The 14,264-nt window shown below is 41.5% G+C and overlaps 1 protein-coding gene across 1 annotated transcript in view; it reads right to left on the minus strand.

Annotated features, from left to right (window-relative positions):
* The window catches only part of LOC129696273 (cytochrome P450 7A1-like), a 33,423-nt gene extending 19,465 nt beyond the window's left edge, over positions 1-13,958 (minus strand). The window contains exons 1-2 of the mRNA XM_055634022.1: positions 13,521-13,958; positions 5,335-5,575 (exon numbers count right to left, since the gene is read on the minus strand). Coding sequence (XP_055489997.1) covers positions 5,335-5,575; positions 13,521-13,597 — 318 coding nt within the window. The 5' untranslated portion in view covers positions 13,598-13,958. The remainder of the gene's footprint in view (positions 1-5,334; positions 5,576-13,520) is intronic.
* Between the last annotated feature and the right edge of the window lie 306 nt (positions 13,959-14,264).

Here is a 14,264-nt window from a genome sequence, read left to right on the forward strand (position 1 = left end):
TCCAACAGTTGCCAAGGTTGGGAAAGTTGCTGATGGATAGAGTAATAATCCAATATTTGTTTTTCTTGCCAAGACTGTATACTATCCTTGTACGTAAGCAAGTAGATGTACTTACAATTAATTACCCTACTCCCAGCAAGCATTCCTGCACTCAAATGAAATTGTTTATCCTAGTTTCCAAGTATTATGTACATGTGAAAGAATACCTTATGATACTTGCCTTACAGAGTGCCACACAAGTTATGATCTTGATACAATATTGCACCAGATGCAGCTTCTTAAATAGGCGTTATTCCTTTTAATAAAGGATGTTCTATTTATAGCCTTATCTTTGTTTAATTGTTTTTGCAGGCAACAGAGAGATGCACAGATGCGTCAATACCATTGATTCTGGGAGGCAGCTGCTTGAGCGAATGGTAAAATAATGATTTAGCGTGGAAAAAAAAGAGAACAATTCTCCAAATAGAGAAGTAAAGAGAACAGGAAGTTGAAATGTCAGGGAGTTTGAGCACTACGAGTGGAGCTTGCCGATGCCCAGTATATAAAAATGTTGGAAGCGTGCAGTGCAACAGAATGGAGGTAGGTGAGAACAAGGAGGTGGCATCTCTGCTGGTGGTAAGCCTAGAGATGTTGGAGACCCCGGTGAGTTTTTTAACACGCACCATGGATAAGGTCTCAAAAAGAAAATTGAAAACCATGATGGGACATTTTAATCTGGAGTCAATGGATAGTATTGTGAGCTACAAATGTCACACATGCAATGGAGGACAGTGGAAATAATAGGCCAGGCTACAGATATTGGTAGACCAGTTATGTATATATTTTTTTTTTCTAGAGCAGGTATTGTGAGATCGAGTTTGCATAATATGCAAACTGGCTGATGCAAAATATTTAATAAAATGAACTAAATTTTCAAAGGTAGACACAAAATGCTGGAGTAACAACAGAACAGGCAGAATCTCTGGAGAGAAGGAGTGGGTGACGTTTCGGGTTGTGACCCTTCTTCAGAATATGCCTAAGGATAGCGCAAGATGGGGGTGTGTTTGGAAGTAATGCAGAGACGATTTTGCAGAGGGTGCAATTCCAGAGTGTAGGCATCGGACAAGCGGAAAACAAAGCTGTTTCTCTGTCAACAGAATTGGATAATGTGATTTCTAAAAATGACTTTGGTAGGGAATCTTGTTTCACAAAGGCTTGAAAGCTCGAAAAGACTGGGTACTGCGAGATTGAAAGGCAAGAGGTTGAATGATCACCACGGAAAACATCCCACAGAGTGAGGTGCTGCATTCACACTGGGCATCTCCACGCATTTACATTAAAGGTTGCCACCATAGGTAAGCCTCTGAGGTTTTGCTAATTCCAAGCTCACAGATACAATAGTCAGCAAAGCTGGTGATTGACAGAGTTGTGAATTGTTCATAATAATGTGAGCGGTTGTTTAGTGTATCACCATTGACAAGCTGCAGTATCTTTCCATGGTCATGCCATATTGATGGGGGAGGACTGATCTCAGGCACTTCAACCGAATGATCCACTGCAGAGGCTTTTGCAACATTGCAAGCATCTCTTCACTAACTCAGAGTAACATTATTGACACATTGCTCACATTTGCATTTGTCGACGAATCAATCTCAATTATTACCAGCTGAGACTTATCCATAATCCGTAGGTAAAATAGAAGCTGCATATGTTAAAACAGAGTGGTTGTGCTGGAATGGATCCAAGAGACTGGCAAATTAGATTGTTTTCTCTGGAGTGCCAGAGGCTGAGGGGAGTCCTGATAGAAGTATATAAAATTGAGAGGTATAGATAGGATAAAAATTCAGAATCCTATTTCCGGGGTGGAAATGTTAAAGATCAGAGGATGTAGCTTAAAGGTCAATGGGGAAGTTTTTAAAGGAGATGTGCAGTAGTGCCTTCAATACATTGCCAAGGGTATTGGGTGTTGGTGCAAACAGATGCAAACACTTTTTCACACAGATAGTTGTGAGTCTGCAGAATTCTCTGCCTCACAGAGCGGTGGAGGCTGGTTCTCTGGATACTTTCAAGAGAGCTAGATAGAGCTCTTAAAGATAGCGGAGTCAGGGGATAAGGGGAGAAGGCAGGAATGGGGTACTGATAGGGGATGATCAGCCATGATCACATTGAATGGCTCGAAGGGCCGAATGGCCTACTCCTGCACCCATTGTCTATTGTCTAATAGTAGCGTTTCAGAAGCTTTTAGATAGGCAAACGATATGCAGCAAATATCGATCACAAAAGGACACAACGTGCTGGAATAATGGGCCTGTCTCACTTAGGCGATTTTTCAGGCGACTGCCAGTGACTGTCAAGTTGCCGGCAGTCGCCTGAAAAACTGGCGACTGGAACGGCGACTGTCAGAGTGGAGCGCACACACACACACACACACACACACACACACACACACACACACACACACACACACACACACACACACACACACACACACACACACACACACACACACACACACACACACACACACACACACACACACACACACACACACACACACACACACACACACACACACACACACACACCGCTTCCTTCACCAGCCTGGGGGGGGGGACAGGGCAAGCAAGGGGAGCGCTGTCTGAGTGAAATTCACATGGTGCAAAGCCAAGGTGATACCGTGATGAACGGGAAGGTTGCGGCTGTAATTAAGACGGCTAAAGTACAGTGTACGGTAAGTCCTTTAAAAGAGGGTGGAGAGGAGGGAGATGGGGGGGAGAAGGGAGGGAAGAAGGAATGGAGACAACATTTAAGAAGCCAGAGATACATGCTGAGAAGCTCGGCGGACATTTACCACTACCGGGTGGTTATCTTTGGTTCTGAAAACTCCTGCTTACGTTTTTTTTCCCGAATGAGCCAAAGAAATTCACAGGTCAGCACCGGCTACAACCTACAAGAACCTTCGACCACTGGCAACCCACGAGGACCCCCTGGCAACCCACCTACGGCACGAGAATTCTCGCTACTCTCCATGGCGGCTTCATTCTAGCCGCCGCTAATTTTTGAAAAATTCGTGTCGACCATAATGAGGCTGTGACTAGTTCCCAGAATGCGGGAACTCCTCGCGACCATGAAGGCGACTCCCCGGCAACCATCTGTGAACATGTGGCGACCATGTAACAACCATGGCTCCTGCAGTCGTCTAAAAAGTCGCCTAAGTGGGACAGGCCCATAACTCAGTAGGTCAGGCAGCATCTCTTAAGAATATGGATAGGTGATGTTTCGGGTCGAGATCCTTCTTCAGAATATGGATCACAAGCAAACAGAGGAGATTAATTTAATCCGGCATCATGTTTGGCAGGATTTTGTTTTGCATTTCATATTGTTGTAACGTAAGAATATATCGTGATATTCAACCAAAGCTATATCTTGTGTCTTATGCAAGAGCATTTCAGACCAAGTTAAAAGGGTAGACAGTTATATATATATAGTCAGTAATTGATTTCCAAAGCCCAAAGTCATTATTTCATCCCTTTTCCACTCTAATAATTGTATGCTGCCCGGTCATTCCTCCATAGAGCTAATGCTATTTCTGATATAAATTTACAGGCAAAACTGGTATTTAAAATTCTAATGCTAAATATATTGAAACAAAAACAGGAAATGCTGAGTTTTTATTATTTTGCATACAGTATTAACTGTTTCTCTTGTTAAGACCTGTCATAAGTTCATGTCATGGAAGCAGAATTAGGCCATTCGGCTTATCGTGCCTACTCTGCCATTCAATCACGGCTAATCTACCCTTTCCAGCCGACCCCATTCTCCTGTCTTCTCCCCATAACCTTTGACACCCTTACTAATCAAGAATCTGTCAATCTCCACTTTAAAAATACCCAATGACCACCTCCACAGCCATCTGTGGAAATTAATTCCACAGATTCACCACCCTCTGACAAAAAAAATCCTCCTCATCTCCTTTCTAAAGGTACGTCCTTGTATTCTGAGGCTGTGCCCTCTGGTCCTTGACTCTCCCACTAGTGAAAATATCCTCTCCATATATACTCAATCCAGGTGTTTCACTATTCGGTAAGTTTCAATGAGGTCCCCTCTCTTCCTTCTAAACTACAGCAAGTACAGGCCCAGTGCTATCAAACGCTTATCATATGTTAACCCAATCATTTCCGGGAGCATTCTTGTAAATGCCAGCACATCGTTCCTCAGGTGTGGGGCCCAAAATTTGAAAAATTCTAGCATTTTATGTTTTTCTTTCAGACTTCTGGCACCTGCCGTTTATTGATTTTATGAAATATTTTGGTGGAGATGCTTATCACTGTTGTTTCCGTGCTATCTCGGGAACAGTCAATAGTCACTGCTTTCGACTTGTTGTATTCATGACAAACTTTTCATGAAATAACAAGAAAATAGTTCTATAAATTATTTCAAAACTCCATCAAAAAATGTATTGTAATATTAATATAAATATTAATTTCCTAAAGTTAGTTACAGTTATAAATATTTGAAATCAGTCATCAATGATAACCAACTTAGACACATGGAGCATGGAATCAGGCACTTTGGCCCAACGTATCCATGCTGACCAACATGTCCAATCCAAGCTAGTCCCATTTGCCCATACCTGGCCCATGTCCCTCTTAATCTTTTCTACATATTTATCCACCCAAATATATTTTAAATATTGTTATTGTACCTGCCTTAATGACTTCCTCTGCCACCTCATCCCATATGCCCACAACCCTCCATGTGAAAGGTTTGCCCCATAGATTCCTATTGTAAACCTTTCCCATCTCAATTTAAGCCCATGTCCCAAAAAAAACGCAAAGTGCTGGAGTAACGGATCAGGTCATGCAGCATCCGTCGGAAGAAGAGTCTCAATCCGAAACATCATCTATCCATGTTCTCCAAAGACACTGCCTGACTCACTGAGTTACTCCAACACTTTATGTCTTTTTTTTGTAAACTGGCATCTGCATTAAACTGGCATTAAAAAAATACTACTATTACTATGTGCTATTTCAAGCATTCTTATAAATATTTCAAGAATTTTACAAATCTATTAAAAAAAACATTTAAGTCTGTCGTTTAAAGATTTGTGTACCTGGCACACTAACAAATTAATTAATATTTACACAAATTAATAAGTTAGACATTTCTATAAACATTTGAATAATCACATTTACACATATCATTACAACTGTTTTAACTATTATAATTGCCAATTCCTTTTTCATGAATGTTGTACCACAGGTGAAATATATTTTAAAAAATGTTGATAAATTATTTATTTAACCCTGCATTACTTAGAAATTATTCATCAGGAAACATATGTAAAACTCTTACCCTTTTTGAAATTGTTAACGCAATATTCTGAAAGTTAAGAAATTTTCCATGCCGAATTACAGAGCTGTATGAAAAGGGATCAGTGACGAAAGTAATGAAGTTTCCAGCTATCTTACATGTAAAAACATCTCCATATTTCTTCTGGTGATTTTGCAGGAATTTGAGAGGATTTGCACCAAACTCAAATGCACAGCCAAAGTATGGAATCCAACCATTTTCAACTGGAGGCTCACCCTCTTTTCTGTGAAAAGTTAAACAGTAAAATAAACCAAATGAGTAATCTCTGCACATCCTCGAGCTGCAATACACAAGGAGAACCTCTGAGGAACTCACCCATATAATGATTAATTTGGGAAGGCTGCTATATATAATTCCATCTGAAAAGATTACCAGTTTAATCTTATCATCAACTAAAATAAGGAAATATAAAGAGATTAAAAGTGATGGTTGTATGGATTCAGAATTGGCTCACTGGTAGAAGTCAGAGAGGTGTGGTGAACGGACAATATTCTGGTTGGAGGTCTGTTGATGGCCAGTGGAGTTCCACAGGGATCTGTGCAGGGACAGACAGACAGACAGACAGACAGACAGACAGACAGACAGACAGACAGACAGACAGACAGACAGACAGACAGACAGACAGACAGACAGACAGACAAAAAATATATAAATAAATAAGCGGATTAAAAATAGATGAATAAAGGCGACTTGGATGTAAACATAGATGGGTCGTTTAGAATGTTTGGAGATGACACCAAGATTGCTAGGTCGGCTGAGAAAGGCTGTCAAAGTATACGGCAGATAAAGTTCGGCTGCTGAAATGGGCAGAGAAATTGAGTTAATCCGTGCAAGAGTGAGATGGTGAATTTTAGGAAGTCAAATGTAAGAGGAAAATGTACGATTAATGGCAAGGCTCTGAACAGCAGATGTACAGAGGGGTCTTGGGGTTCCTACAGCATAACTCCCTGACAGTGGCAACATAAGTAGACACAATGGTAAAGTGGTATGCTTGCCTTCATTGGCCAGGGCATTGAGTATAAGAATCAGAAAGTTATGATGCAGCTTTATAGGACATCGATCAGGCTGAATTTTGAGTTTGGTTGCAGTTCTGGTTGTCCCCATTACAGAAAGGAGGTAGAGGCTTTGGAAAGGGTGCAGAGGACATCTTTACCATAATTATGCCTAATAGGAAGGTGGTTAATTCCAATTGGGGCACAGCAATGGGTTGTATGGGTCAATTTACAGTGCAGTGATTTTAATTAAAGATTAAAAAAATTGCACAATCTCAATTTGTGTTGCATGTAATTTGTACTCAAAACTATTTAGTGATCAATGATCTTCCTTCCATCGTAAGGTCAAAAGTAGGGGCCCTCGCAGATGATTCCATTTACACCTACATTATCAAGCTACTGCAGTCCTGTCATATCTTGGTGAGGAAGGCAGTGGAGAGTTAAACAGCAAATGGGAATGACAGTCTCCAAGAACAACTTCATTCACAATGACAGTGTAGTGTCAGATTTTTATATCGTTTCGAGGATTCCTCCTTTAGTCACTATGATTGAAGACAGGGGTTCAGGAGATTAATCGAAACACACTCACGAGCTTTCCACGAGACATTCAATGCCGTCCAAAGATAAATCTTCCAAACACAGTCTCCTAATTAATAGTTTCTTTATTAACCATATAACCATGTAACAATTACAGCACGGAAACAGGCCATCTCGGCCCTACAAGTCCGTGCCAAACAACTTTTTTCCCTTAGTCCCCCCTGCCTGCACTCATACCATAACCCTCCATTCCCTTCTCATCCATATGCCTATCCAATTTATTTTTAAATTATACCAATGAACCTGCCGACACCACTTCCACTGGAAGCTCATTCCACACCGCTACCACTCTCTGAGTAAAGATGTTCCCCCTCATGTTACCCCTAAACTTCTGTCCCTTAATTCTGAAGTTATGTCCTCTTGTTTGAATCTTCCCTATTCTCAAAGGGAAAAGCTTGTCCACATCAACTGACTATCCCTCTCATAATTTTAAAGACCTCCATCAAGTCCCCCCTTAACCTTCTGCGCTCCAAAGAATAAAGACCAATCTTGTTCAACCTTTCTCAGTAACTGAGTTGCTGAAACCCAGGCAACATTCTAGTGAATCTCCTCTGTATTCTCTATATTTTGTTGACATCCTTCCTATAATTGGGCGACCAAAATTGTACACCATACTCCAGATTTGGTCTCACCAATGCCATTGTTTGTATCTTCCTTAGTGAAGACAGATCCGAAGTAGCTGTTCAACTCTTCTGCCATTTCCTTGTTCCCCATAATAATTTCACCCGTGTCTGCCTTCAAGGGACCCATATTTGACTTTGTTATTCTTTTTCCTTAACATATCGAAAGAAGCTTTTACTGTCCTTCTTTACATTCCTGGCCAGCTTCCCCTCGTACTTCATATTTTCAGCCCGTATTGCCCGTTTTGTTTCCTTCTGTTGTCCTCTGAAAGTTTCCCAATCCTCTGTCTTCCGGCTACTCTTTCAGATTCAGATTTTGCTGTGTGTACAGTACAGAGGCAACGAAATGCTCTTTGCTGTGTTATACATTTTTCTTTTAGTTTTATTCTATCCCTAACTTCTCTTGTCAGCCACAGTTGCCTCCTACTCCCCTTACAATCTTTCTTCCATTTTGGAATGAAATTATCCTGCGTCTTCCGGATTATGCCCAGAAATTCCTGCCATTGCTGTTCCACCATCATTCCTGCTAGGATCCCTTTCCAATCTACCTTGGCCAGCTCCTCCCTCATGCTTTCATAGTCCCCTTTGTTCAACTGCATCACTGACACTTCCAATTTAACCTTCTCCTTCTCAAATTGCAGATTAAAACGAATCATATTATGATCACTACCTCCAAGCGATTCCTTTACCTCTAGTTCTCTTATAAAATCTGGTTCATTGGACAACACTAAATCCAGAATTGCCTTTTCTCTAAGGTAGACAAAATTGCTGGAGAAACTCAGCGGAAGCGGGAAAATCCTTCGCTCCATAGATGCTGCCACACACGCTGAGTTTCTCCAACAATTTTGTCTACCTTCGATTCTCCAGCATCTGCAGTTCCTTCTTGAACATTGCCTTTTCTCTAGTCGGCTCCATTACAAGCTGCTCTCAGAATCCATCTCAGAGACAATCTACAAACTCTCTTTCTTGGGGTCCTGAACCAACCTGATTTTCCCAGTCTACCTGCATATTGAAATCCCCCATCACCACAGTGTTATTACCTTTGTTACATGCCAGTTTTAACTCCTGCTGCAACTTACACCCTACATCCGGGCTACTATTTGGGGGTCTGTAGATAACACCAATTAGTGTCTTCTTGCCTTTGCAATTCCTCAACTAAATCCACAGTGACTCTACCTCGTCAGTCCCTATGTTTTCCCTCACTAGGGTCTGAATTTCATCCCTCACCAGCAGATCTACCTCCTCTGCCCACCTGCCTGTCCTTTCTATAGGATGTATAACCCTGAATATTAAGTTCCCAGGCCCAATCCTCCTGCAGTCACATCTCAGTAATCCCCACAATGTCATATCTACCAACTTCTAGCAGAGCCTCAAGCTCATCTACTTTACTTCTTATACTTCCGGCATTCATATACAATATTTTTAATTTCTTCCGCATCTCACCTTTCACATCGATCCCTATTTACACTTGGCCGTACTCTCCTATCCCTTTGTGATTTTTCTTTCCCGTTAATTCTGGTGTCATTAACTATCCCTTTACTCCCTTTCCCATTAACTCCGTCCTTGACTATCCCATTTGACACCTCCTCCCCACCCCCCTTATGTCAGCAGGTCTAATGTTATCCCACTTTTAGGGGTGCAAGAGGAGGGTAGCTAATGTTATCCCACTTTTTAAGAAAGGTGGGAGAGAGAAAACAGGGAATTATAGACCAGTTAGCCTGACATCGGTGGTGGGGAAGATGCTGGAGTCAATCATAAAAGATGAAATAGCGGCACATTTGGATAGTAGCAACAGGATCGGTCCGAGTCAGCATGGACTTACGAAGGGGAAATCATGCTTGACTAATCTTCTCGAACGTTTTGAGGATGTAACTAGGAAAATGAATAAGGGAGAGCCAGTGGATGTAGTGTACCTGGACTTTCAGAAAGCATTTGATAAGGACCCACATAGGAGATTAGTGGGCAAAATTAGGGCACATGGTATTGGGGATAGAGTGCTGACATGGATAGAAAATTAGTTGGCAGACATGAAACAAAGAGTAGGGATTAACGGGTCCCTTTCTGAATGGCAGGCAGTGACTAGTGGAGTAGCGCAAGGCTCGGTGCTAGGACCGCAGCTATTTACAATATACATTAATGATTTAGATGAAGGGATTCAAAGTAACATTAACAAACTTGCACATGACACAAAGCTGGGTGGCAGTGTGAACTGTGAGGAGGATGCTATGAGAATGCAGGATGACTTGGACAGGTTGGGTGAATAAGCTTATGCATGGCAGATGCAGTTTAATGTGGATAAATGTGAGGTTATCCACTTTGGTAGCAAAAACAGGAAGGCAGTTTATTATCTAAATAGTGTCAAATTTGGAAAAGGGAAAGTACAACCAGATCTGGGGGGTCCTTGCTCATCAGGCAATAGAAGTAAGCATGCGGGTACAGCAGGCAGCGAAGAAAGTGAATGGCACGTTGGCCTTCATAACAAGAGGAGTTGAGTTCGGAGCAAAGAGGTTCTTCTGCAGATGTACAGGGCCCTAGTGAGACCACACCTGGAGTATTGTGTGCAGTTTTGGTCCCCTAATTTGAGGAAGGACATTATTGCTATTGAGGGAGTGCAGCGTAGGTTCACAAGGTTAATTCCCGGGATGGTGGGACTGTCATAAGCTGAGAGAATCGAGCGGCTGGGTTGTATACACTGGAGCATAGAAGGATGAGAGGATATCTTATTGAAACATATAAGATTATTAAGGGTTTGGACACGCTAGAGGCAGGAAACATGTTCCCGATGTTGGGGCACTCCAGAACCAGGGGCCACTGTTTAAGAATAAGGGGTAAGCCCTTTAGAACGGAGATGAGGAAACACTTTTTCACACAGAAAGTTTTGAGTCTGTGCAGGGCCGGCCTTAAGCCAATTGGACCAATTGTTCCCAATTAGGCCCCGCGCCTACGGTGACCCCTCACCAGGCTGGTGGGCAACAGACTCTATCCCCTCAGCAGCGACCCCTGTAGATGAAATTCCTCACCAACAACAACTCTCAATACTGTCACAGGCACCAGTGATGGAAATCCCGGGGGGGGGGGGGGGGGGGGGGGGGGGGGGGGGGGGGGGGCAGCGCTTGTTCCCCTGCTTTTCAGTTTCCAGTAGGTTAACATGTAGTTATACAATGTGTCGATCTGCATTCCTCAGTTGATATAATTGTGTTTTGACCAAGTATTAATGACGCCGCGTTCCTCTGAATAAAATTTACGGCAGAATTTCTTAAAACTTACTGTCATTAAGAGCTCCGGACCGTAAGCATGGGTTTCTTCTGTGCAGGTACAGTCATTCAACCACGTTATTAAAAGAAGGAACTGCAAATGCTGGAACAATCGAAGGTAGACGAAAATGCTGGAGAAACTCAGCGTGTGAGGCAGCATCTCACCCGCTGAGTTTCTCCAGCATTTTTGTCCACCCACGTTATTTAGTAATTTGTACCCGTCATTTAGGGATGTTATACGAATTTATTTTAAAAGTTTATGCATGATGTTTTCTCGCTCTCTAGGTTAGTTCTTCTGTTTGCCTTTATTTCCTTCAGTTTTATTTAGTGTTATTTATCACGTTGTGGTTGTAGCCTTTGAATGATTTAAACGTTTCAGATTTTTAAAATTCATATAAATTCATAGCGTTGCCCGAGTGCCAAATCCCTTCAACTGTACCTGCAACTGAAGCTACGGGTAGATTAGTAGACCTTGAAGAGGCATTGGCACTCTTATTGGTTTTTATGTAGAGGGGTAATAGAGAAGGGTTCCGGACCGCAAGCTCACTGATTGAATGATACAGACATCCTGACTGAAAATCACACCCTTCCGATCAATTATTGTAGGATAAGCCTTTCTAGAGAACATGCTACTTTTTGCTTTGCCCATTTTCAAAATATACAATTTTGAAAAACGTCACCTAGCCATTCCCTCCATAGATAGACACAAAATGCTGGAGTAACTCAGTGGGCCAGGCAGCATCTCTGGAGAGAAGAAATAGGTAACGTTTTGGGCAGAGACCCTTCTTCAGACCCTCCATAGATCCGGCCTGACCTGCTGAGTTCTCCAGCGCTTTATATTTTGCTTTTAAAATAAATCTGTGGTCCGTTGAATAAACAACACTATAGACTAGGTATGTTACAAAACTTACCTTCAGCGGCGCTGCAGTTATGTCACTGCCCGTGTGAGCGACTTTGGCACCTTTGAGAGGGGGGCGGGTTTAAAATGCGTTTTGTTCCTAGCCTGTTGAAGTATTTTTGTCAGGCTGTTTAGCTGCTGAAGAATAATCGCTCCGACATCGGTTTTATTTTTATTTTTTTTTAACTGCACTGGATATTTTAAGAGCAGTGGTAATTTAAAAATCAACTTCTAAAGCCGTCAACACCGACAACGGGGACGGATTTCACGTACGGGACAGGTAAAGGAAAGCCGTTTATTTTACATATAAACGTGCTTCTTAGGATGCCTTTAATCAAAATTTTATGTTGCAAAAAGGTGACTTAGGACCGGCATTTTTTTCCTGCCTACATGGGGTTTAAATATCACCGCAAACGCAACGTTCCAAACGATCGCGTTCCACAAAATCCCACTCGCAAGATGATTAAAATGGCCATTAATTTACGGGAATTAAACACTAAATTCCTTCCATTTGGCCTAAAAATTCATGACAATGAGATTTAAAAATCATGTTATATTGTGAATTCTTGTGTGAATGTTATTTGGACACTTAGGCTATTTAAAAATGTTAACCTTTTCTTAAGAAATTGATAGATGTTTAGATCTAGTAATTGAATTTTGTAATTAGCTACAATTAGATAACTAACTAATTATATGCTTTAATTTCAGGTCATCCAAGTAAGATTGTTTCATATTTGTTTCAGAATGCTTCAATCTATAATAACTGACAATTTCATTCAGTTCTCTTAATTTTTAAGAAAGTTATGGGCTTTTGACTGTCTTTGATCACAGCTTTTGAGTTAAGTCAATGGAAAAGCAACAGGGAACAAGATGCTAATTTCCGAGTATGAAAATTGCCATAACGTTTTTAATACTGAAGATATGAAAGTGAATTAGGTGTCAAATTAAACTTCTTTTTATGCTTTATCTGATGGGATAAATTGGCAGACTTGATTTTTTAAATCTCAAAATGCTGTAACATTGCTAGATAGACCACTCTGGAAGTGCAAGTTTTGCTGTACATTTCATATTGTAGAACACATCATAATACACCTTGAGTGAATTAATGGGGTTAGATTATTTTTTAAATCTGCTGTCTAGAATTAATCGATACCCACCCTATGTACCTTATATCAGATTTAAATCGGAATTCCGATTTTTTTGGTTTTCCTGTTTGTACATTTTTTGTGCCCCATTATATGGCGGCCAATCAAACGCTGTCTCTAAGGGGGTTGCGTCCAATCACCGACCAGCTTCCCTTTGGCAGCCAGCGGAGGTACTGAGTCAGACGAGAGCAGGAGAGATGAAGGCAGTGTAGAATCCATAGCACCTTTCTTAATATATACTAAATAACAGGCCTGGGAACCTGGGCTCACTAAAATTGTTCCCAATTGGACCCCGCATCTCCTAAAACCGGCCCTGAGTGTGGAATTATCTGCAGTGGAGGCCAGTTCTCTGGAGACTTTCAAGAGAGAGCTAGATAGATACGGCTCTTAAAAATAGCGGAGTCAGGGAATATGGGGAGGAGGCAGGAACTGGGTACTGATTGGGGATGATCAGCCACGATCACATTGAATGGCGGTGCTGGCTCGAAGGGCCGAATGGCCTACTCCTGCACCTTTTGTCTATTGTTTATCTGAATGCATGGATGTTGAATCTGTGACTAAAATTCTGTGATTTACAAATCCATTTCAATGTAATGCAACGTAGGCAGTTTGACTGGTATAAAGAGCGCTTTAAGGCTCCAGTAACAAACATTTCCACTTGCCTTCTCCTTAACAGCAGGAACCATGCGAGTGACAGCGCGGCCAAGACGCTGGCAACCAGGACACTGAGATCTGCCATGTTCGAATAATTTGTCAGAAACGGCGGGTGGTGACAGCTGTGGAGATTGTTGCTCTTCCCTCGGGATTTTTCTGGTCCGTCGGACTACGTTACCTCACTGCATTCAATTTGCAAATCAAACAAAGTAACTCTGGCGATCGAACAGGGGTAAAGTCCTCTCAGGGGTAGAAAACAAATTACAAGCCACGCCGAAGCTCAAACTTTGCACAGTAAGATACGGAGAAAGGGAAACATTCACCTCCGCAGCGTTTTTGCAGCTGAAAGATAAAAAAAGGAATTGGGCGGGAAAGGAGGAGGGTACATTCAGTAACTATGTAATCACTTTTATGGGCGAATTTTCCATCATTCAGACTTTAAATACAAATAACTTCTGCACTGATCTGAAGCCTTCTATATTAAAATAGTCCTCGATATTTGCTACTTCCTGGATAGATACTCTATTTCAACATGGAATTAAAATAATCTGGCTTTATGAAGCTCAATTATATATTGAATCAACCATGACGACATAATTTAAGTAATATATGCATCTAATTCTATTATTTTCAGTTGTCTCCATTCCTCTACCTATGTGTTATTGCAAGTTTTAGCTTAGACAACAAAGAACCTCCTTAAATTAAGTCTAATATACCCTTTACTAGCGTGAACAGTTTGTTCCCTTGTCGCA

Source organism: Leucoraja erinacea, chromosome 4 (genome assembly GCF_028641065.1).
Source record: "Leucoraja erinacea ecotype New England chromosome 4, Leri_hhj_1, whole genome shotgun sequence".
Taxonomy (NCBI): domain Eukaryota; kingdom Metazoa; phylum Chordata; class Chondrichthyes; order Rajiformes; family Rajidae; genus Leucoraja; species Leucoraja erinaceus.